The sequence below is a fragment of the Mirounga angustirostris genome, unplaced genomic scaffold (assembly GCF_029215605.1).
Source record: "Mirounga angustirostris isolate CCGP_5_RB_7025 unplaced genomic scaffold, mMirAng1.0.hap1 SCAF_1, whole genome shotgun sequence".
NCBI lineage: Eukaryota > Metazoa > Chordata > Mammalia > Carnivora > Phocidae > Mirounga > Mirounga angustirostris.
This window is the reverse complement of record NW_026991709.1, coordinates 51,899,824-51,924,344: the sequence shown is the minus strand read 5'-3', so window position 1 is coordinate 51,924,344 and position 24,521 is coordinate 51,899,824. Positions and strand designations below refer to the sequence as shown.

At 35.1% G+C, this 24,521-nt stretch overlaps 1 protein-coding gene across 3 annotated transcripts in view; it reads left to right on the top strand.

Moving 5' to 3' along the window:
* Nucleotides 1-24,521, top strand: part of CBLB (Cbl proto-oncogene B) — a 224,003-nt gene that overhangs the window by 99,598 nt on the left and 99,884 nt on the right. For all 3 annotated transcript variants that reach the window (XM_045902809.3, XM_045902811.3, XM_054504152.2), the window contains 3 exons: nucleotides 11,783-11,939; nucleotides 19,862-19,983; nucleotides 23,051-23,188. In XM_045902809.3, the coding sequence (XP_045758765.1) occupies nucleotides 11,783-11,939; nucleotides 19,862-19,983; nucleotides 23,051-23,188 (417 nt within the window). The remainder of the gene's footprint in view (nucleotides 1-11,782; nucleotides 11,940-19,861; nucleotides 19,984-23,050; nucleotides 23,189-24,521) is intronic.

The following is a 24,521-nucleotide window of genomic DNA, read 5'->3' as shown; positions in this document are numbered from 1 at the left end:
CAAAAGCCAAAAATAAACAATAAATTTTCTAAAATTGGGTATAGGATAGAATATAAGAAACTGCCCTGCTTACCATGGAAAAAAATATATTTAAAGCTCATTTCACTGCCTCTACCTTTGATTTCCTGGGGAAGTGGTATGGACCTTCTTTGGTTTCCTGTATTCTCCTTTCACTTTTAATAAGAAATGAAGGACAATAGTCTCTTTACCTTTCCAGTGAGTAAGATACGTGTTATTCTAGTATATTAACTAGATCAGTGTTTCCTCTAGTCAAAGAAAAGGCAACTTAGTCATATTTAATTAAAGGAGGAGGTGCACAATAGAAATTCAGGACTTGTACAAGGTAACTGGACAGCAGGAGCTCAGAAAGAACAAAACTGACCTAGAACTCAAGGAATACTATTTAATATTTCTCTTATTTAGTCAACTTCTATTATTGCCTATTTTTTAAAAAAATCTAAAGATCTTTATATTAATAAGGAAAATGAAATTACAGGTCTATTTTGTATAACCCCTTATAACAAGATCTTAGATACAAAAAGCAAATAAGATGCCAAATTATAATTTTCTACCTTTAAGCAGTATGTATTCAATTTGGGGAAGATAGTATATACAGAGGTGATAAATATTTAAAACCAGTTCTGTGCCATTAGAAAGGTGCCTAAGGAATGTCACAGATACTAAATTATTTACTAGAGCGGTCAGAGGACCACTCAGGCTCCATAGAGGGGCTGGTATGACGTATGGGTTGCACATATGTTAATAAGGAGTCTGTTCTGTGGGAAACGCTGTGGTCGGGACTGAACTGTTACAGTGTCTGCTGAAGTTCAAAAGAAAGATACAGATAACTTCAAGGATACATAAATGCCTTCCTTTTTTCTCCTTTTTGTTGTTATTTTGTTCCTTTTCCTTCTCTCCACTCTGAATCCTTCAGTAAGTGACCTTTACCTAGTAAAATCACCATGACTTAGGTTCTGGTTCTCATCCTTGAACACTGATTTCATGGAACTGAACCAAGAGTATGTTTACAGAATGGACACAATTTAACTGAGCTCATAAGCTGATCTTATAACCCAGAATTTTTTTTTTTTTAATTTACAATGATTAATGCCACTGTCAGGCAGGTGACGATGTGTGTGCCACCATCGATAAATTATATGTGGAGCCATATCAAAATTCCTTGGTGAACATGGAATCCAAATAAGGGGTAGTGGTTTATGACCCACTGTAGGAGTTACCTACTAGGCCGGAAGTCCTTGCAACTGTTACACTCTCTCTCTCTCTCTCCAACTATGCTTTGAAAGTTCTGTCTTTCTCTGCCCCTTTGTACTTTCTTTTTCCATATACAAAGTTGTATTTTTAAAACTCTGTTCTTTCGAGCCCTGAGAACAATGGGGACCCATTGATGGGTTTTAGGTTGGGAAGTGGTCACTCTTGCATTTTAGGTGGGGTGACTCTTGCTGAAGTATGGATAATGAATTTGAGCAGTGGCTTCCAAACCCACTTGGTTATATTCATTATTACTAACTTATTAGTAAATACTTTTTTTGACCATATCATTATTTATCATCTGCATACATACATATATTTTTGTGTAAATAACATATATTCTCATATGTAAGACAAATAAAGGACATATAATACAAATTTTGAATACTATATAAAGGGGCACCTGGGTGGCTCAGTCAGTTAAGCATCTGACTCTTGGTTTCAGCTCAGGTCATGAGCTCGTGGTCGTGAGATGGAGCCCTGAGTCGGGCTCCATGCTCAGCTCAGAGTCTGCTTCAGATTCTCTCTTCCCCTTCTCATTCTCTCTCTCTTTCTCTCAAATAAATAAACAAACAAATAAATAAATAAATAAAATTTTCAAAAAAAAAAAACCTCCATAAAAATGCAAGTAGAATTTCAATATTTTCTTCTCATCCTGAAAAGAATCATCTTGTATACCCCCTGGGGTCTGATTGCCCCCCTCCACCCCCACACACTTTAGAAACTGAAAAATTAGAAGAGAAATAGAAGACTAATAGGTAGGAAGCTATTGTAGAAAACTAGGTGGTGGTTATAATAATATACATAAAATAATCAATATATAAAATAATATATGAAAGGTAATCAATACACCAAATAACTTATACATATATATAAGTAAAAGAAAGACATGAATTTGAGAATGATATAAAGATAAAATTAAGCATACTTGATTATCAAGATATATGAGACAAAAGAAAGGAGTCAAATGTGATGGCTCAATTTTTTATTTGAACAACTGAGGACCCTTCACTGAGACAGGAAAATAGGAAGAAGAGGGGATTTGACAACCTGATAAGTTTAGTTTGGCCTGTGTTTGGTTTTGTGCACCAAGATAAATCCGTGTGGTGATAAACATAGTAAGTTGGATATACAACCTTGAGACTATGGAAAGAATATAGAATAGGGATAGAGATTTTAGAATTGATAGTGTATTTATGAGAGTTTGCATATTGATAGCCTATAGAATACTTCTTGGCCTTATGAAATATTTAACCAAAAAATTAGTGGTAACTTTTAAAAATTTATTTTCCATAAAAATATTTTATTGACTTTCATTGAATAATTGGGAGTGACAGCACCAGTAGGTCTGAATTCTGACAGGGCAACATTTGGCTAGACCTGGGTGCCAGCTGCCCAGGTGAGACAGGCTCTCCTCCAATTCACTGCATTCCTTAGCTGGATCTCTTTACTCATTTCTCTTAACTGCCTGGTTCCCAGATATTTGAGTTTGTAATCTCTGAAAGGTATGTGAAGTCATTGGACTAATTGATGTAGACCATGAAGAATGTGCAGGGAGAATGAAGAGGACAGATCCTTAAAGAATGCTGATAAATGGGAGTACCTGTGTGGCATAGTTAGTTACGAGTTGGACTCTTGGTTTTGGCTCAGGTCATGATCTCAGGGTCCTGGGATCAAGCCCTGAGTCAGGCTCCACGCTGAGCATGGAGTCTGCGTGAGATTCTCTCTCTCCTTCTCCCTCTGTCCCTCCCATCCGTGCTCTCTCACTCTCTCTCTAAAATAAATAAATAAATCTAAAAAAAAAAAAGAATTCTGATAAATGAAGTATTCATAGAAGAAATTTAAGGAGATGGAAGAATCACAGAAAAGTAGGGGAAAAAACATGAGTGTGGTGGTATTACAGATGCTAAAGGAAGACAGGATTTAAAGAAAGAGGGAGATGAACCAGATAATAGTACTTAAAGATCAAACTAGATAAAGACTTAAAAGTTTGCATTAGATGTAGTAACAACAAGGCACTTATAACCTGATTTATTTTCTCTTTTAAGAAATTCTGTAGGTCTCCTTTATAACCAAAGCTTTAATAGGCTCCATGTGTTTATGCAGTTTCTTGTGTGAGGGTTTTAAAGTGTTGTTGAAAGTTGTATATTTCTTTTGCCTCAGCTTAACTTCAATATCTAGCAGACGTTGCCCGTTGCTTGTTAACTTATTTCACCTTTGTAGAGAGATTTATGAGGAGCTTTGTTTTATTATGGACTGTGTTGTTTGTAAGATGGGCTGGCCTCTTAATGCTAAAGGGAAGATCATTTTAAAGCCTTACTGAAGCCCTTCTGTGGCAGGACTTTCTAATTTTAGAATCTATAACTTCTTGATTTTATTTAACCTGACCTCAGCAGATCAAAGGTATCTTGCTGTGATCCACGTATCTCATGTGTCTTACAAACCTACCAAGTATCACTAACCTTTCAAAGAAAATATACTGAAGAAAGTTGTGCAGTAGAAAGAAAAGAACAAATACTCCACTGTTTTAAGACCAGAATCTTTGTTTGTTTATGGTTAATGGCTACTAAGTGGAAAAGTTAAACATGGAATTCTGACATATTCTTATGGATTATATTTACAGTTCCTCTTCCCATCCCTTTTCACCAATAAACTTTATTTCAAAGCCAGAAAATAAATGGAATTATGTCCAAAATAATTTCATGGCTATAGTAAATTAATCGTGTTCAAAAGTCTGGTTGTGAGACCAGAAGTTAGAAAGCATCAAATCTATCATATGAATGAGATTACTGAGAAAATCAGGAATAATGTTGAAGAAGCTATTTTCCTTGTTTCTGCAATCTTATAAAAAGTGTTTGATTCAAAATTTAACTTTCAGAATCTGAAAATGAGAATGATACTTGTCTGTTTTACAGAGAAGTAATGCTTGTCCACACTATAGACAAAATGTTATGAATGTTTTTGAGAAAAAATAACCCTAAATACCCAGCATGTGTGTCTTTCTGTATGAGAGTCAAGAATTTTCACAGGAATGGTTAGATCTAATTATGAACATCCTTGATAACCATGGTTGTTACCATGGTGTCCATGATGAATTGTAAGGTAACTATTTGACCAGAGTATTGATATGTTCTTTGTGTGAGTTCCTGGAAAACATTTGCTTTTCAAAAACAAACAAAAACTTTTGTGTTTAGAAACATTTGTGATGGAAGAGTAAGAACAGTATAGCTTGATAACAATCTATTTTCATATTCTTTAACAAATTACAGAAATAATTACAGAAAAAGAATGGCTTTAGGAAAAACTCTATACAAAATATCAACAGGCTTAGGAGTCACAGTACTATTTGAATCCATAATAAAAATCAAAACATATAAAATATCTTATGAATATTTCATTATCTTCTGACCAAAACTAGCCCTCAATTTAAAGGTATTGACACTAAATATATCTTCGTTGGTCAAAGTGAATTTTCTGACCAAATTCAGATGAAATTAAACATAAGAATGGGTTAATATAGATAGAACAGATTTTCATTTTGTTTAAAATCAAGGTGACATTTTATTTCCTTGAGCTAGAATGAATTTTAAACAACTACTACCATCACCGCTTCCACCACCACAGTGACAAAACCAATAACCACAAATAAACATTGACTTTCTTGTTTATATTATGGCAGGTACTACATCCATTCCCACATTTTCTTCTCTTTTTCATCTTAGAGTTTTTATGTAAAACTTTGTAAAGCTTTATATATTCAGTTTAATACACATACAGAAAAGTATAGAAAACATCATTGTAAAGTGAAGAATTTTTATGACATGAACACACTAATGTAAATGCCACCAAAGTAAATAGCATATTACCTATAATTCTGAGTACCCCTTCTCCCCAACCCCTCAGCAAGTTCCATACAGTCACTGTCTGCCTATGGTATCCTGACTTCTAGCATCATGGAATCATTCAGAGTTGAAATTATACAGTTATGTGCTTTAAAAAAATCTGGCTCCTTTTATTCTTTGTTTATGAAACTCACCCATGTTCTTATATGTGACAGACTGTTCGTTCTTCTTGCTCCATTGTGCAGCTATACCATACTTTACCTATTGATTCTTTTGATGATGGTCATTGGGTTCTTCCTCCTTCGGATTATTATCAGTAGTGCTATTATGAACTTTTCTTTTTATATTTTTAAAAACCCATGTATGCATTTCTGTTGGATGTGTACCAAGGAATGGAATTGCTGGCTTCTAGTTTCTGCATAATTTTAGCTTTAATGCTTCTAGGAGTTTTCTAAAGTGGCTTACCAACTGACTCACCTGTGAGCAGTGCCTAAAGGTTCCTGTTGCTCCATATCTTCTCCAACCCTTTGATATCCTTTGTCTTTTTTTTTTTTTTCTTCATAAGCCATACTAGTGGGGTCAAGTGGAATCTCACTGTGTTGTTGTTGTTTTTAAGATTTTATTTATTTATTTGAGAGAGAGCACAAGAAGGGGTAGAGTCAGAGGGAGAAGCAGACTCCCCGCTGAGCAGGGAGCCCGATGTGGGACTCGATCCCGGGAGCTGAAGGCAGTCGCTTAACCAGCTGAGCCACCCAGGCGCCCTTTCACTGTGTTTTTAATGTACATTTCTCTGATGACCAGTGAAGCTGAATATATCTTTGTTTATTGAACATTTTGATTTTTTGTGTGTATGTGAAAATCATTTGCCCAATTTTGAGTAGTAGTTATTAATATTTAGATGGGAATCTTTTGTCGATTATATGTTTCTCCCAATGTGTGCTTTCTTTTTCACATTGTTAGTGATCTATCTTCATGAACACAGGTTTTAATTTCTCTTTTTCTTTATCCTTTGAGCAATTGGGGGCCTGTTTAAATTTTTTGCCTGCTCCAAAGTAATGAAGATATTCTCTAGTTTCTTCTAAAAAAAAAAAAAAAACCCTTTAATCTTAGACCTAAATATGAAAGATAAAACAATAATCTAAAATAAAATTTGTATATGGTATTAGGTAAAGGTCAAGATTCAGTTTCTTCTATATGTATATCTATTTGACCCAGCAGCATTTTTTGAAAACATCATTCATTCCCCACTGCTGTTTAAATCTAATTGATATTGCATATCCAGTGTCCAAATATAGTTGTATTTCTTTCTAAAATTATTGTTTTGTTCCATCTACTTGTTTATTCTTGTGCTACTATCACACTGTCTTAATTATGCACAGAGTGTAAGTTTGTCAGTGTTGTTTTTATTGAAGATGGACTTGATTATTCTTGGCTTTTGACATCTCCCTATAAAGTTTAGAATCAGCCTACCATTTCCTACTGCAGAAATGTCTCCTAGAATTTTTGATTGGGGTTATATTAAATCTAAGAGTCAATTTGGGGATAATTGATATCTTTACAGTATTGAATCTGCCAGTCCATTAAAGTGTTATAACCCTCTGTGTCTTTTATATCTCTGATTGTGTGTTTGTGTTTATCTCATTCCTGTTTATTTAATATTTTCAGATGCTGTTGTAAAAATCAAGTATTTTTAAGTTTTATTTTCTAATGATACATTGCTTATTTATAGAAATACAACTGATTTTTATTCTGCAACCATGTTGAATTCTTATTTCTTTTCATAGCTCAATATATAAATTCTTTTGTATTTCCTACATATAAACCTGTGGTCTCAGGCAAATACTATTATAATTTTTGTTTTTAATTGATTCATTCTATGATTATATAATATATTTTAAAACAGTTTTAGCATATCTTTTATTTCTTTATTTCTAATAAACTCTAATGGCTTATAGAGAAAAATAAAATAATCACTTAAACTCCCAGCATGAGCCAGTTCTTATCAGTTAAACTGTGTATTGATCTCTCCCGACATTCTAGACAGTTTTTAGCATTGGCTCGTAAAGGACATGCAATTTCAAAAATGCTATTCCCATTTAAGTATGTCATGGACACTTTTCCATGACAATATTCTTTTGTACAACTGTTAATTGCTTTATAATATTATAATCTTTGAATGTAGTATGTCCTTTTATTACCATTGAGTGTATTTGTTTTTAATTTATTACTATTATGAACAACACTATATTGAAGAGACTTACGGATGGATATTTGTGCCACTGTGTATTTATTTATTTATTTTTGACATAATTTTGTTAGGTGAAATCCCTAGAAGTAGGCTTTCAGGGTCAAAAAATAATAGGCTTTTGAAACTTGCTGCCAGATTGCCTTCTAGAAGTGCTGTATAAATTCTCATTCACACCAGAAGTATATGACTTTTCAAACACCCTAGCCTTTGTTGAGATTCACACCTTTATTATGTGGATTTTTTTTTTCATAGGAGTTTAAAAGTAAAACCTATATCCTTTTATGAACTTGTGGTGTCATGAAAATGTTTTGCCTTCTTTTGTTTTTGTGTGTGTGTGACAATCTCCTAACATCTTTTGTCTTCCATTCCTTTTATTATTTTTTTTAAACTGCAAGATTTTCAAGTTAGAATATCCAATATACTCTTCCACTTTTATAGAGGAGGAGAAAAGCCTGGAAGATTTGAGTGGCTTGTCAGTTGCTGACCTACTGACAACTTTTCAGTTTTGTTTCCCTGTTATCTGTTTTTATCTGAAAGGACACTCCCTCTGTTTTCAAGACTATAAATAAAGTTACTCTTGTTTTCTTAGTAAACAGACCAAGACTTATCATCTAATAATAAAATAATATAGTCTTATATTAAGTTCTTATCTCTCCTGACATGATATGAATGGACTATTACTCTTTTTCAGTCCTCAAAAGATTTCTGTGTAGTGGAGAAAGTGACTGAGCACAAATTTCTAGGCTCCTCCTCCGTGTAACACTCCCTTGCTTTCCCTAGACACAGTTTAATTACACAAATTTTATTTTATTTATGTATTTATTTATTTAAGATTTTATTTATTTTATTTATTTATTTGACAGAGAGAGAGAGATAGCAAGGGCAGGAACACAAGCAGAGGGAGTGGGAGAGGGAGAAGCAGGCCTCCTGCCAAGCAGGGAGCCCAACACGGGGCTCGATCCCAGGACCCCAGGATCACAACCCGAGCTAAAGGCAGATGCTTAATGACTGAGCCACCCAGGTGCCCCTAATTACACAAATTTTAGTTGCACACCTTGTTTGTCTTGGGCAAAGGTGAGTAAGCTCCCTTTTCTCAGGGAGCTTCATCTCATGGGGTTTGCAAGGCACATCCATCTTTTTCTATAATAACTTTTGCACTTGACACAACATAATATATTTACAAGTCTTTCCACTTAATTAGATTGTGACTTTATTTATATTTCTGTTCTGAACCTACCAAAATGCCTAGGACATATAAAGTCTTTCTTAGGCAAATTACTTAACCTCTTTAAGCCTCAGTTTTCCCATCTGTATCATGAGGATAAATATATTACCGGCCTCATGGTGTTATTGTGACAAACTCCAGTAATATATATTGTAATAGGACTTGGTGATTGGCAGAGAGAGTAGACAACCAATCAATAAATGACAGCTCTTACTCTTACTGGATGTTTAAAAATCCTGAAATCATTATTATTCTGTGTCTGGCTAACCATTGGCCTTGTATTCCATTCTTTGTGGATTAACAGCTACTTGTGCTTTTTAGTAGATTTTAAAGTTAATTCAATTTGTAATTAAAGTGATTTATGATTGTAAGTGGCAAAAAGGACAGATTAAAATATCTCTGGGTTGGTGAGAGCTTGAAGCTTTTATGTTCTATTTCTTTAGTTTTTCTTCCTCTTTTCTATTCCCAGATCTCTGCCAGCACAATGAAGTTTGTACGTATTTGTAAAACAATTTGTCATTAATATTTTCTCTGACTTCATCTCTAGGGAAAGAGAGTAGAAACCACTACTTTCTGTTGTTGCTGTAGTTTAATTAAAGGTGTGAAAGCCATCCTCTCCTTTTCCCCTCCCCCCACACACATCAGGAAAGAAGGTGGTAGCAACTTGAAATCCTCTTTGGAAAGGCTAGATCCTTAGTGCAACAGTTTTAGAACAGGTTTTTTGTTTGTTTGTTTGTTTGTTTTAATAAGTCATTGTACGCTATTTCTGTTCTTCACTCATGAAATCCTCTTTCTCCCCACCATTCTCTATGTTGGGTGTTTGACTCAGTTGATCAAAGGAAAGGTATCTGTTGTACCAATTTTGTATGTAGTTAGTTAACCAGATAATGCCCTTTCTTCTTAATCCCTGTTACAACCCTTAATTGAGCTTGTTTGCACCTTTATCACAAGTGAACTGTGAGCAAGTATCATTTACACAAGTACTGTGGAAATGTGGCTTGCTGCTTTGTAAATTATTGTTGCAAGTGGTATGTTAGACTATAATTTTAGAAGTTCGTATGTTTTTTTAAGAATTTGCCCTGGGAAATCATTGGGTATTGAAAGGAATTATGATCTGCAAGCTCCTTAAATATTGGGATGAAGATAACTTTTTTATGGAAACGTATCAGAGGTATCTAGCCAGTTGATTTACTTTTTATACTTCATACACAAGATAACTTTCTCTTAAGATTTCCATACAAAAATAAAACATATACCATTCTTAAATCAATAGTTCTTTGTATAAATTTTTAAAAATTTGAATATTATGGTTCATGTCCCTTTTATGCATTGAATATTTGAACCTTAATTTGGAAAAGAAAATGTGCTTCTTAAGCACTACTTTCGTGGTAACTGTAATGAAACTGGACACAATTACATATTTACACTTCGCCATAAATCAATAGCCTTCTAACATTATCAGAAGTGTTCCTTGTTTTCTTAAAACAGCAACATTTTGTTAACCTTAGTCAGAGCCTGACGTGTGTTTCTTCTAAACGGCGTCTGATGTGGTATGTCTCTTCAGTTCTCTGTGGTTTCCTGTTTTTTTCATACATGGAGAAAAGCCTTTTGATGTATTCAGCCTCATATTTTTCTTTCTTTTAGTGGTATATCAAACCTAAACTTTCTTATAAATACAGCATGGTATCGTAAGCGTATCCCACCATTCATTTATTCATCTTGCCGCAGACCACTCCTTCTCTGGAATTCCTCCAGGACTTCCTTATATATCCCTCCCTCTAATTTTTTTTTTTTTTAACATTACACGTCTTATTTCTATCCTGTGTGTATCTTCTTCAAGGACAGATAGTATCTTGTATTTTCGTAATTGTATTTATCCACAGTGCTTTGCCTTAGCAGTTAAGAGATCAGTGACTCAAAGTATTGTTCCCCAGACCAGCAACATCAGCATCACTTGGAGACTTGTTAAAACTGTAAGTTCTCCAGCCCCACCTCAGTCATAATGAATTAGAATATCTTGGGCTGCAGATCAGCAATTTCTGTCCTAACAAGCCCTTCAACGATCCCAATGAATGCTCAAGTTTGACAACCGCTGCAGTAGATAATTATTGAATGAATATGTAATTGTACATTTATGGCGATGCTTCGCTGGGAGAATTGGCCTAGGATAGGGCCGATGTAGTCCATTCAGCCTGAGTCTTTTATTTCTTACAAGATACTAGAAAAGAAAAACCTAAGGCTTAAATATTTATAATCTTCTAAGAGTGTAGGTATAGCTCTTATGATGTCCTGTTGTAAAAACTGCAGCTTAAAATTTTAAAAACATGAAGGACTTCTTTCTCCCACCTTTTCAGGAGTAGGCATTTAACATTCCAAAAGGAGGAAAATGAACTAAGGGATGAATAATAAGTATTACTTATTTTCATGATGGGGAGGAGGTGGTGAAGGTCAGAAACCGGTCAGGTGGAGGACAGACTGGGAGACTTCCCTGGACACCGTTTTTTGCTCTTCTAAATTTTTAAACTACGTAAATGCGCTGCTTAATAAAAATTTTGATGCATGATATTTAAGAAAAATAAGTTTTCAATAAATAACTTTCTATATGCTAGCCAGTGTGACCAGTTAAACAATTTAAAATTTCCCTTTGTATTAATATGAAAGGTTAGATAACATGTTGTTTATCTGCAGAATACAAGGGGGTAATGGCTAAAATGCCTTCATGACTTTTCTCCTGCGCTTTCTTAAAATGGTGAATTACTCTTTTGTGCCATGAATAAAGAATTCCTACTATTGTGTGAACCCATCATCTTAGAGTTATTTTAAGGAAATAAAGAGGGGGAAAATTTAACTTGATTCAAAGTCAAATGATCTTGTGTACGCAAGAGGTCAGACACACAGGACTTTGACCTAATCCCTTCTTTTGGATGTATTTTTAGAAATATCTTGATAGTGAAGGATTTTTTTGAGAGAGAAATTTACTTAGATTTTTGTCACATTCTTAGCAAATGGAAAATAATCCAGTTAGCAAAACCCATTACTGATTATGAACACCTGTTTGTCTTCTTTTTTCTCAACTATTTGTCTTTTAATACAAATGCAATTAATTATATTACTGTTATGATTGAACTGTGCTATTTCAGTGGAAGGTAGTCTTAAATGACACTTGATTCAACTACTATTTTTTTTTTCCTTGCACAGAACTATTGTTCCATGGAAAGTATTCAGACAGTGCCTTCATGAGGTTCATCAAATTAGCTCTGGCCTGGAAGCAATGGCTCTGAAATCAACAATTGATTTAACTTGTAATGATTACATTTCAGTTTTTGAATTTGATATTTTTACCAGGCTCTTTCAGGTAAGCTTCCTATTTGCTTCATCCTTTCCTCCCTCCTGGTCTCCTTCCCTGTGTGCGCATGTGATGTGCGTGTGTTCATTTGTGTGCACGTGTATGTGTACATCTCTCTCTCACACACACAAACATATGAGAAATAGTCTCATTTTTGGTAGTCTATAATTTTGAAGTCGCTGGTGTAAGTTTTTGGTCATTTCTATATGTTTAGGGTTTAAGTTCGGAGTACCAGGTGCTATGAGGCTGGCGATTGCTTGTTACCTTTGAGAAGATCCATGCAAAGGAGCTTTGTTCTTAAATTTCCTATTTAGTTTCTCACTTTTAGCCCAGTAACTGACAGAATGCAAATTTTACAGGTGGGCATTTGCTGAGGTTGTATCCCAATGTCTCCCCTTTGTCTCCTGCTTTCATTTGGTGAGAAAGGAAATGGTAAACTTGGCAATAAATAGTAAATTTATCAGGTTCTGTATAGGAGAGTCCAGTGGTGTGTACTGTTGTACAACTTACGTTGCTCATTCAACCATATATTATAAACATTTTTTCATGTCAATAAATCTTTTTCATTAATATAATTATTAATTTTCAGCTGCTGTATAATATTCCATCAAAATAGTATGTCATTAATTTAACAAATTACTCTTTTGGTAAATTTAGGCTTTTTTTTTTTTTTTCCTGTTTCCTCACTGATATGTATGACTGTGACATAACCTTCTTGTCCTGTTTATTGTTTTTATTTTTTAGTCTGTCCTTTATAATTGTCTTTAGATAGCTTTTCAAAAGCAAGTGTTATTGAATGATGAAAGCTGGATGCTATCATTTTATTCTTTTGTATATCTTCGTGGAACTACCCTAAACATGAAGACTTGAAATTTGTGTTTTCTATTTGACTCTGCATTGGCAGAGTCAAATATATCATGTATGGCATTCAATTCAAGTAGTCACAAAATGAAAGAATCCCACTTAAAATCTTTATGCTTGTAGTAATATGAATTCTATAGTAAGTGAGGTAAATTGATCAGAAAACAGGCTTGCTTGTATTCTGATGCAATTTTTTATTACTTTAGTCTATAGTAAGATTTATTCTGTTTGAAACACGCTTTCAACAAATGTTGGGAGTATAATATTGGTTTTCATGTTTCCCATGTTATAAGAATTTCCCTTCTCTGATTTATGATTCTCCTTGGCACTAGTTTGCAAGGATCTGGTGACTGATTTATGTAAGAAAATCAAATTATGTGGGATTAACTTTTAATTTACGAAAGGACCTGTTAACAGAAGGCAAATTAATTCTTGTCAACAATACTTATAGAACACATTTTATTTTATTACAACTTTAAGATCATATTCTACCTGGATGTATAGGATAAGAAATTAGATAAATGATTGCAGAAATTGTGCTTTTGCATATTTTCAGTTTACACTAGTTTCATGATTATTCCCTTGGTATATACAGGCACATCTTGGAGATGTTGCAGGTTCATTCAGTTCCAGACCAGTGCAATAAAGTGAATATCACAATAAAGCAAGTCAAAAAATTTTTTTTGGTTTCCTAGTGCATATAAAAGTTATGTTTACACTGTACTGTAGCCTATTACATGTGTAATAGCATCATGTCTTAAAAAAGCAATGTATGCACCTTAATTTAAAAATACTTCATTGCTAAAAAATGCTAACCATCATCTGAGCTTTCAGTGAGTCGTAATCTTTTTGCTGGTGGAGGGTCTTGGTCTTTGCCTCAGTGTTGATGGCTGCTGCTGATCAGGGTGGTGAAGGTTGGGGTGGCTGTGGCCATTTCTTAAAATAAGACAGCAGTGAAGTTTGCTGCATTGATTGGTCCTTTTTTTCACAAACAGTTTTTTTCTGTAGCACGTGATACTGTTTGAAAGCATTTTACCTGCAGTAGAACTTCTTTCAAAATTGGAGTCAATCTACTCAAACCCTGCCGCTGCTTTATCAACTAATATTCTAAATCTTTTATTGTCATTTCAACAATTTTCACAGCATCTTCACCAGGGGGTAGATTCTATGTCCAGAAACCATTTTCTTCACTCATTCCTAAGGAGCAACTCCTCATCTGTTGAAGGTGTATCATGAGATTGTAGCAATTCAGTCCTATCTTCAGGCTCCGCTCCTAATTCTAGTTCTCTTGCTATTTCCACCCCATCTGCACTTACTTCCTCCACAGAAGGCTTAAACCCCTCAGAGTCATCCACGAGGGTTGGGACCAATCTCTTTCAAACTCCTGTCCATGGTTGATATTTTGACCTCTTTCCATGAATCACAAATATTCTTAATGGGATCTAGAGTAGTGAATCCTTTCTAGAAGGTTTTCAGTTAACTTTGCCCAGGTCCATCAGAGGAATCACTGTATAGGGCAGCTATAGCTTTACAAAACACATCTTTTAAATAATAAGACTTGAGGGCACCTGGGTGGCTAAGTTGGTTGAGCGTCCAACTCTTGCTTTTGGCTCAGGTCGTGATCTCATGAGTCATGAGATCGAGCCCTGCGTCAGCCTCCACACTCAGCGGGGAGTCTGCTTGAGGGTTCTCTCCCTCTACTCCTCTAGTGCTCTCTCTCTCTCTTTCTTAAATAAATAAAATCTTTAAAAAATAAGTAAATAATAAGACTTGAAAGTTGAAATTACTCCTTGATGCATGGGCTGTTGTGTTGGCAGGAATGAAAATAATTAATCTCATTGTACATCTCCATCAGAGCCCTTGGATGACCAGATGCATCAACAATGAGCAGTAATAGTTTGAAAGGGAATTTTTTGCCTGGAGAAGTATGTCTGAAAAGTGAGCTGAAACTATTCAGTAAACCATGTGTAAACAGGTGTGTTGTCATCCAGGCTCTGTTGAGAATAGTATTGACTATAGCACTGACTTCTCCTCTCTAGCTATGAAAGTCCTACATGGTATCTTCTGCCAAGAGAAGGCCATTTCCTCTCCATTGAAGGTAGCCACCATCATTAATTGTTGTAGCCAGATCTTCTGGATACCTTGCTCAGCTTCTGCATCAGCACTTGCTACTTCACCTTGCACTTTTATATTACGGAGAAAGCTTCTTTCCTTAAACCTCATGATCCAACGTCTGCTGGCTTCATACTTTTCTTCTGTAGCTTCCTCACCTCTCAGTCTTCCTAGAATTAAAGAGTTAGGGCATTGCTCTGGATTAGGCTTTCATTTAAGGGAAGGTTTTGGCTGGTTTGCTCTGCTCTTCAGACCACTAAAACTTTCTCTGTATCAGCAATAAGGCTGTTTTGCTTTCTTATCATTTGTGTGTTCACTGGCATAACACTTTTCGTTTCCTTCAAGAACCTCTCCTTTGCTTTCACAATTTGGCTGTTTGCTGCAGGAGTCCTAGGTTTCAGTCTGTGTTGTCTTTCAACTTGCTTTCCTCATTCAGCTGAATCATTTCTAGTTTGTTCTTTCATTTGAACATTTAGGGGATGTTGTAGGGTTATTAATTGGCCTAATTTCAATATTGTTGTGTCTTAGGGAATAGAGAGCCTGAGGAGAGGGAGAGAGATGGGGGGGAACAGCTGGTCAGTGAAGCAGTCAGAACACACATTTATGGGTTTCATTTGACATCTTATGTGGGTGTGGTTTGTGACACTCCTGAAAATTACAGTAGCAACATTAAAGATCACAGATCACCATAACAGAAACGATGATGATTTAAATATCTGAAATATTTTAAGAACCACCAAAATATGGGGTGTCTGGGTGGTTCAGTTAAGTGTGTGACTCTGGATTTTGACTCTGGTCATGATCTCAGGGTTGTGAGATCGAGCCCCGTGTCTCAGGCTCTGTGCTCAGTGAGGAGTCTGTTTCTCTCCCTCTCCCTTTGCCCCTCCCCCTGCTTGCACTGTCTCTCTCTCTCAAATAAATAAATAAATAAATAAATCTTTTAAAAAATTACCAAAATAATGACAGAGAGACTTGAAGTGAACAAATGCTGTTGGAAAAATGGTGCCATGAAAGAATTGCTCAATATAGGGTTACCACAGACCTTCAATTTGAAAAAAACAAAAACAAAAACAACACAGTATCTGTGGAGTGCAGTTAAAGCAAAGCACAATAAAATGAGGTATGCCTGTATAGGCCATTAGCTTACTTTAGGCAATGATTTTAATGATACATTTTGTAAAAAGATTGTGTTACCTGATACTGACCATTTTATAATAGAACCTCTCCTTTCTTTAAAGGTTTCTGATAATTTTACAAATAATTTATTTCACATAATACAAAGACATTTGAAGTAGTAGAAGCTTTGTTTCTTCCCCTTGTGAAGGAAGAGAAAAAAATTATTTTCCTGCCTTAACTGTTCATTCTAGAAAAAGTGTGTTTTTTTCTGGGCGGCCTAGATGACTTTTTAGTGCGGATGTTAAATGCTAGAATGCCTGGGTTATATATGAAAGTTATGAGGGCACTTTAATGTTGGTTGAACACTTACCCAAACTGTTATTTAACGTGTACATATTTTCTTATAAGCTGTTTCACTTTAAAACAGCGCAGGTGATCTTAATACTCTTACGTGTGTCTTATTTATGCTCACTGGGATGGGAGAGGAAAAGAGTCTTTTTAAGTAGAGTTACCATGAAAAGTTTTAGATAACAAAACCAAAAAAATACCTGTAAATTAAACATGCCTAGTCTCTTTTAAAACTCAAAATTACAGAAGTAGCTAAAGAACTCTCATTAGCTCCTATATACTTCTGTGATTCTTCACTTCTTTCGGTTTCATTACTCAGATGTTTTAACTAATCATACATGTGCCTTAAAATTAACTTTTACTGATCTTTTATTTTATACAACTTTAAAAATTGAGTAGTAGGTTTTTTTAAGTTATAATTATGCATTCTGTATGAAAAATGTGTTTTATGAATACTATAACTGCATGAACATATATTTTTCTGCAGGCACAGTGGTGGTGGTGAATTAGCAATGAATTCTCACCTCTAAATTGTTGGGAGTGGGGTATTTAGCAGAATGGGCTCTGAAAGTGAGTAAGGTACATGCTCAAGATTGCGGTTTGACAACAGAGAACTAGCATAAGGGTTGGAAGAAGTCATCAGCAGGAACTAGGAGATGAAATTGAGAATTGTCTAGGAAATGAAAGAAGGGAAGAAAAGAACGTAAGTCTGGTTACTAGGTACGTTCTTTTCCTCTTTTCCCTTATCCTGACATTCTGCCAGAACTTGAACAAATACTAGGAAGATGTTGGAACAATCTTGCAGTAGCTACCTTCCTCCTTTCCTCTTTCTTCTGCCTTTAATCTTCTCTTTCTCCTTTTCAGGTAGTTCAGAGATGCTGGGATTGGCAGGTGCTAAAGTCCTGAAACAGAAAGAGGGGGATTTTGCTTCTCTCTTCCCTCTCCCTGGGGCTGTTGCTCCCCTTCTCCTTCCATTTCCCCACTACTAGAGACGATGGGGTTGCTGAGAAATGGGGCTTCTGGGTGGCGGCATAAGGAATGTGTGATTTGGGGGAATATATTCGTGACTATGGAATATATAGCATCAGTGGAATAGAGAGCAAAAGAAGAAGAGGAAAGACATCTGTTATAGCAAGGAATAAGAGAGCGGATCTAGACAGAGCAGTCCGGGCCCCTCTTCCAGCAGAAGCTTTAAGTCAGTAAAGGGCTATTCTTGAAAATAGTATTTTGGAAGAATGGAGGGAATAGCTTCCTTCATTCACTCAATTAATTTCTGTAGTCATTTAAGAATCTCTAAATAATTTTGTGTTGGTGGGTGTGAAAACCTTTCCTTTAGTCTAAAAACAAATGCAAAAATAATCTTATTCTCCAAAGCATTTTATTTTGCCTTCTTTAAGCCATTAGTTCGCAAAATCCTTTAAAAACAAAAAAACAAAAAACACGTAACTACCATGTGTTTCAGACTGTGGGTAGCATTCACAAGAAAAACAGTACACAGACTCTTTCTATTACACAAATATTTTTGTAGTTAGAAGCTGGCCCTCTGGATTATGTACCAAGAAATGGTTGCTTAATACTGTAGCAGTTGGCTCAAAACTCCAATTTCATTTTTTTTTTCAGTTGTATTCTGATCTGCGCATTGGTTCTCCACAAAGTGCAGCACTTTTTTAAACAACTCTTCCATTAGTTTTTGTAGACTTTGATGGAAGTGACCCAAATATGTTATATTCTCTCCATCCTTGTTCTTTGTAGATGAGGAAGTAGAACAAAACAAAACCCATTTCCTATACTAGCAGTTATTTCTCAGTTTTTTTTAAAAAGATACGCTAATATTCTTCCAAGTATTGCTTATGTAATTTTTAGTCATGATTTTAGAAGAAAATTAGAAACATGTTTTTTTTTTTTCTTTTCCCCCCAAGTACATAGACAGAACCTCTCATAATTGTGTTCTCCAGGGCTCCTTTTTGCCCAATTAGATATTTTAGTGTGCTGGGGGAATACCCTGAAGATTTTTCTTGTTATGTCAGAAAAGGTTAAAGAACTCTTCATTACTAAATCTTTCTTTCCCTTGTTATCCTCATCTCAAGAGATACAATCCTTGAAGAATTCTGCCTTGTGAATCTAAAACTTGCTTAACAATAATGAGGAACAAGTCTCAAAACATTCAAAAGCAGGAGCCCTCTACCAATGATCATGTCTAGGATGACCACTTCAACAGTTCTCACTTGGCAACATAAAATACCGTTTTTTCTTCTTTTCTGTAGAAGATATGAGTTAATAACCTGGCACATCAGATAGAGTATGCCGCCAAGTCCATGGAATAAATGCAGCTTCAGCCTTAAAAATATGGCCGAGACAATTCATTCACACCCTCAAGCAAAATTGTCTATCACTGACTGCCTTTTTTTCTCTTGCCATGGTAACTGGAGGGGTAACTAATCACATGAAAGAGAGAATGGTACAGACTCTGTTTGTGTGCCTTTGTGTATTTCTGTGCAAGATCTTTAACTTACTACTGAATCATAAACCTTCTGTAATTGTGCAAGAACTAGCCAAATGTGAGCAGAGTAGTACGTTACCATGGAAAGAATGGTAGGTTGGGAGTCAAGGCCTTTTAGACAAGTGACTAGTTAGAGGAGCTCTTCAACAATTACACCTCCCTGATCACTGTATTCTGAGACTACATCAGTGCTGGTATCCCTTTGGTGAGCAAGACAGGCATGTTCCTTATTCTTGTGTAGCTTCTGGTTAATGTATAAATGGTGCCAAATCACTTACATCCCATGGTATGGCTTCTTGTTCTATAAAATTAGATACCTTAAAGGTACAGTGGTGAACAAAACAGACCAAGGGAGATAAGGAATGTGATGAGAGCTAGCAGTTTTCAATAGAGTGGTCTGTGAAGGCTTCATTGAGGAAGCAACACTGGAGAGGAATCACTTAGCTATTTGGAGGAAAAATTCTGGTAGAGGCATCATTAGCAAATACAAAGCCTCTGAGGTGGGGGAGTACCTTTGTGTTCAAGCCCACTACAAAGAAGCCATCATCCCTGGAGAAGAGGCAGAAAGTGGAGAAGTCACAACAGATGGGGAGGAAAGGGAACTGGGCATCAACCCTGTAAAGTCCTTCTAGACCATTTGTAAGGACTTTGACTTTTACTCAAAGTTAGAGGGTTTTGAACAGAAAAGTGATGTGTTTTATGTTTCAAAATTACCACAAATGCTGTATTGGGAATAGAACTTGTGAAGAAAGTATATAGTTTTTCTTTTTGTTCTCTGTATCCTATCCTGTTTTCTGCCTAATATTTCTCCAAAAAGAGAGTAAGGTATTTCATGTTTACTGTTAAATGGTAAAGGTTGACCTAAGCTACAGAAGCTCATATTCACTTTAAAAATATCTAGGAGATTTCAGTAACTATATTAAGTGATGGGTTGGTGTATAATTGATAGTTGATATTATCTAAATAGTATCTTTTCATTTATTCATATTTTTAGCCTTGGGGCTCTATTTTACGGAATTGGAATTTCTTAGCTGTAACACATCCGGGTTACATGGCATTTCTCACATATGATGAAGTTAAAGCACGACTGCAGAAATATAGCACCAAACCTGGAAGGTAAGACTTCAGCAGCAATATTATGTGGTATATCTAATGATGAAAAGTCCTCTCTTGTCCATTCTTAAGTAAATCAGTAACACCCATGGGGGCGGGGGGGAGGGGGGGGAAGGAAATGCTAATAGACCACAATGGTACTTTTTAATTGAATCCTTTTAATCCATTCATTGTACTTGTACTGAAACTCTATTCATGAAGTGAAAGAGGATATGGTACCATGTAATTTGATAAACTTGGACATTCATTAAGTCTCAGAGCTCTGATTTTCAAACTAAAGGAGGGTATTAGCATTGTCTCTTTCATGACACCTGTGTTTGTATATAAAATTGTATGTGTATATTTGAATACTTGAATATTGTGCTAAAGACAAAATAAATCAGTTTCATGTTCATTATTTTAGGATATTTTTCAAGATGTTCAATTTGGTTCTATGGTAAACACTTATAATAACATATAATATAAACAAATATAAGTACATATAAGTGTACATGTATGTACATGTTGAACACATATAAGTATATAAACATATGTAAGCCCATTGTTACAATCCAACCAATTTCATGTCCTTAAGAATTTCTTCCATAATACCTTGTCATTCTTTGTAGCTTCAGAATTTATGTTTTATTTTCCAGATGATAAAACTAGGTGAAACTCAGAGGTTGGCTGTTTGGTCAACCCTGTGGCTTTGGCTGAGAAATCATACCTTATTAATGACAAATCTGGGATCAGAAAATCTCTTTCCTCATTCATACATTTTCCCCATGTGCCATTTAGAAATGCCTTACATAGTAGGCGTTTGTGCTGTGGCAAGCAGTGTGCGGGGTATGACAGCAGTGACAGTGGATACCTGTCCTCCTCATACAGTGACATTTTAATAGGAGATGCCTTCCCAACATCCATGAGGACACTGATTTCATTGTATCACTCAACAGGAGTCATTTCATTGCAGGAATGAATTTGGTTGTTTTTTTAAGGTTCCATTTTTCTTCTAATGCCATTTTTATCTGATTTGTAGTGCAAATGGTGTTTGTCCTTTAACAAAGTAGTTTCTAGTATAAGCCAATACTGTCGATTCCTTTTTCTCTGCCACAGTGAAAATTTCCATCTTTTTTTATTTTTACGAATTTATGTGGTATATAAAAAGAAGGTAGTGGGTACAGAGAACAGTTTGGCTCCTGTTGAAGTCTTCTGTTTAGATTAAGGAGAGTTGGTTCTCATTGAGATGCTGACAGTGGCTTACATGAGTCATTCTGTTTTGGTCAGGGATCTCTCATACCAGATTTTTCCATAACTTCTACTCTGTAGATTGGCATCAAAGTATCTTCTTGTTCTTGGAGTATGATTTGAAAGATGTGCTATGTTTGGAATTACACAATCCTACAAATTTAACACAGAAGTTATTTGCAAAATTAAGAAACCGAGTCCCTTTTGTGTTCTCTTGTTCAAGATTCTGGAGATAAATAATGTTGGGAGAGAACACTGTTGGGAGCAAAAGCCAGGCCGCATCACTTTTGGACTAGTTCTCTTAATAAAAGGACAGTGCCCTCCAAAAGGATGTCTTTCTTCCTTTTCTTCCCAATTTGCCCTGTAACAGTTTATTCTACTGAGTTTTTGGCAAAGATGAAATGGTCAGTCTGTGGTAAATTGTTATGTTTAAAGTGTGATGTGGTATTTAAAACATAAAGTTTAGGAAAACTCGGTGAACAAATCAAATGATTTTGATAAATACTTGTTTTGTGGAATAGTTTCTTCCTCTTGGAAAGCATTTCTTCTCTTTGGCTTCCTGGTACAGAAAATAGTAGGACCTGTTGCAAGGACATTTGAGTCTCTCAGGTTTTGCTTTTTGGGGGGATCCAGTTGACAGCTAGAAGTCTGTGTGGAATTATTTTGTCTATGATTCTGATTAAGGGTTCCATTTATTGGCAGGTTGATAGCCTATTTTCAGGCTCTCTAGGAGAATACATTTTAGGACTTTCTTGAAGAGTCCTTTCCAAAGGTTTTAAAACAAGTATGAAATTCTTACTGTTTAAAAATCACGACTTCTTCCTTTCTTTAAGAACCCAATTTTCTTCAAAGGTGAAATCACCTTGCAGTACTAAATACACAAGTTAGTTAAATTGAATAACTGTATAGCCATTATGTATGTTAATTTATTCTGCAAAGTTATAGTACTTGGTTCATAAGTAACTAATGTACATTAGGATATATCAATTTCTGTCACGTATGTAGAGCAATCAGGGTACTCAAATATAGCCAACAGATTGTTGACCTACTTTTGAGCTGTTTAAGGGGTTATACAATCCAGATACGGTTATCATGATGGCAAGATTGAGTGCAATACACTTAAATAAAGATAAGTGATCTAAAATGAAACAAGCAGATAGCTATATTAATAAATAAGTAACAGTGAATTTAAAACCAAGTCAGTGTCTCCTTGTCATTTTCATTAATTTGATTTATATTTTTGAACTATTTTAATTTCCTATTGTAAGACATTGAACTGGACAGGGTTGGGTGGCAGCCATGTGCTTAATCTAGTTTGTCTTCTCATTAATGTAGTTCAGCTCTTTTGATCTTTCATTTAAAGATGAATGGCTGGAACGCTCCAAAGAAAAATATATTATTTTTAAACAAGTCATTAACTTAAAATGCATAATTTTAAAATTACAAAGTGATATATTGAATTCCATAGTAGAAACTGATTCAATTGCTCTCTGAAGTGAACAAATTAAATTTTGACTTTGCTTTCCAAAAACGATTTCTGTCCTAACTGTTTCATACTGAGCACCCGCTGATGGGGATGGCAGTAGATCCTTTGATATTGAAGTAGATCAACTTCAGTTCTTTTGTCCTATAGCCCTGGAGGTGTTTAAGTGGGATTACTGTCAGTGCTGCTTTTACAGATCAATGAACAGAGAAGGACAATGGTGTTAAAATAAGAAGAAAGAACCTTATTTCGGATATTCTAAATGATTCCGTTTATTCTTTGACTTTAAAAAAGTCTAACAGATTGTTTAGTAGTTAGCATACACTTTGTGACTAAACATCATTTTCTCACGCTTTACAGCTACATTTTCCGGTTAAGCTGCACCAGATTGGGACAGTGGGCCATCGGCTATGTGACAGGGGACGGCAATATCCTACAGACCATCCCGCATAACAAGCCCTTATTTCAAGCCCTGATTGACGGCAGCAGGGAAGGATTGTGAGTATGAGAAATGGGAGTCAGGGTGCTTATTATTCACCAGTTTGAAAGACAGACACTGCTTTATGATGGAGAGAAAAGATAGTGAGGCTGATGATCTGGTCTATTTCAAGACTGAGGAATGGAGTGCTCCTTAGTTCTTATCGTTCACTTAAAATAGTCATTTTAAGGTAACTGGTTTGATTTAAACTGTATATGACAGCCAGTAAATTCCAGCATCAGATTAGAACATGAGTTTGTATTTTTCACAGGAAAAAAAAAAAAGCACTTAAAAGGAGTTTAAAATAGATGAAAAAACTTATTAAAAAGATAATTCTTTAAAATAACCAACTTCTCTTGCTTCGTTTAACCCTCATGTTGCTAGTTTTCCTTTTTGTTTGACCGGTAGTACCAGATTTTCTCTTTCTTCTTCTTATCCTTTTCTTACCCCTTCCCCGCTTTTTCTCTTTGTGTCTTTCTTCTTTTGGTCACACTGATATTCAATCCCTATTCCAGAATTATATGTTAAGAGCTGAATTCAGTTTAACTTAAGCTATTCTTTTTTAAAATTTAAAAATAAGTATGTTCTCCTTTGTCTTTTAGAGTAAGAATGACTTTTTTTCTCCACAAAGTTTAGACAATCTGATAGGGGCCTTCCTAGTAAATATCTCTCATTCGTTTTAGTCATGTGCCATTCCCTTCATCTTTTTGTTCTCTTTTTTGTGTTGTTCTGTTCTATTGTCGTATCATCATGCTCACTTTTCTTGCCCTTTGCCCTTACTGAGTAATAAGGGACGGATGTTCTCTTATTTGCTAACAGCACAGATTGTGATAGAAACCTAGCAGGAAAAAGCGCACAAGAGTTAGCAAAGAGAAAATAATTTAAGTTACACCTTTTCTAAAATAATTGCAAAAAAGAAAAAAAAAAGTGCTAGGATATATATGAAGAAAAACATTTTTTTATAAATTATGAGCTTTCAAGAAATAATTACGTAAGAATTGTATGGCAAACTGGTAACAAGTTTGTATTTCTGTGTTTTTAACTTAGTATAAATTTGCTATCCTCAGTTATTTATAACTTACTTGTAATGCATCTGAGATTCATATGTGTAGCTTTTGATTCACTGTGATGACAGGATTTTGTTTTTAAGAAAGTGTGCTGTAAAGTTTTACTTTATAAATAGAGGTTATGAGCGAGCAAATCTGTACATGTAGTAATTTTGATACAACTTATTTATATTGTTCATAACGCCTTCCATCTATTTTTTAAAAGCCAATAAAAAAACCAAATTATAATATTGTAATCAGTAGTGTAGCCTCTGAACTCCTACGCAAATCAGATGTTAATATTTAC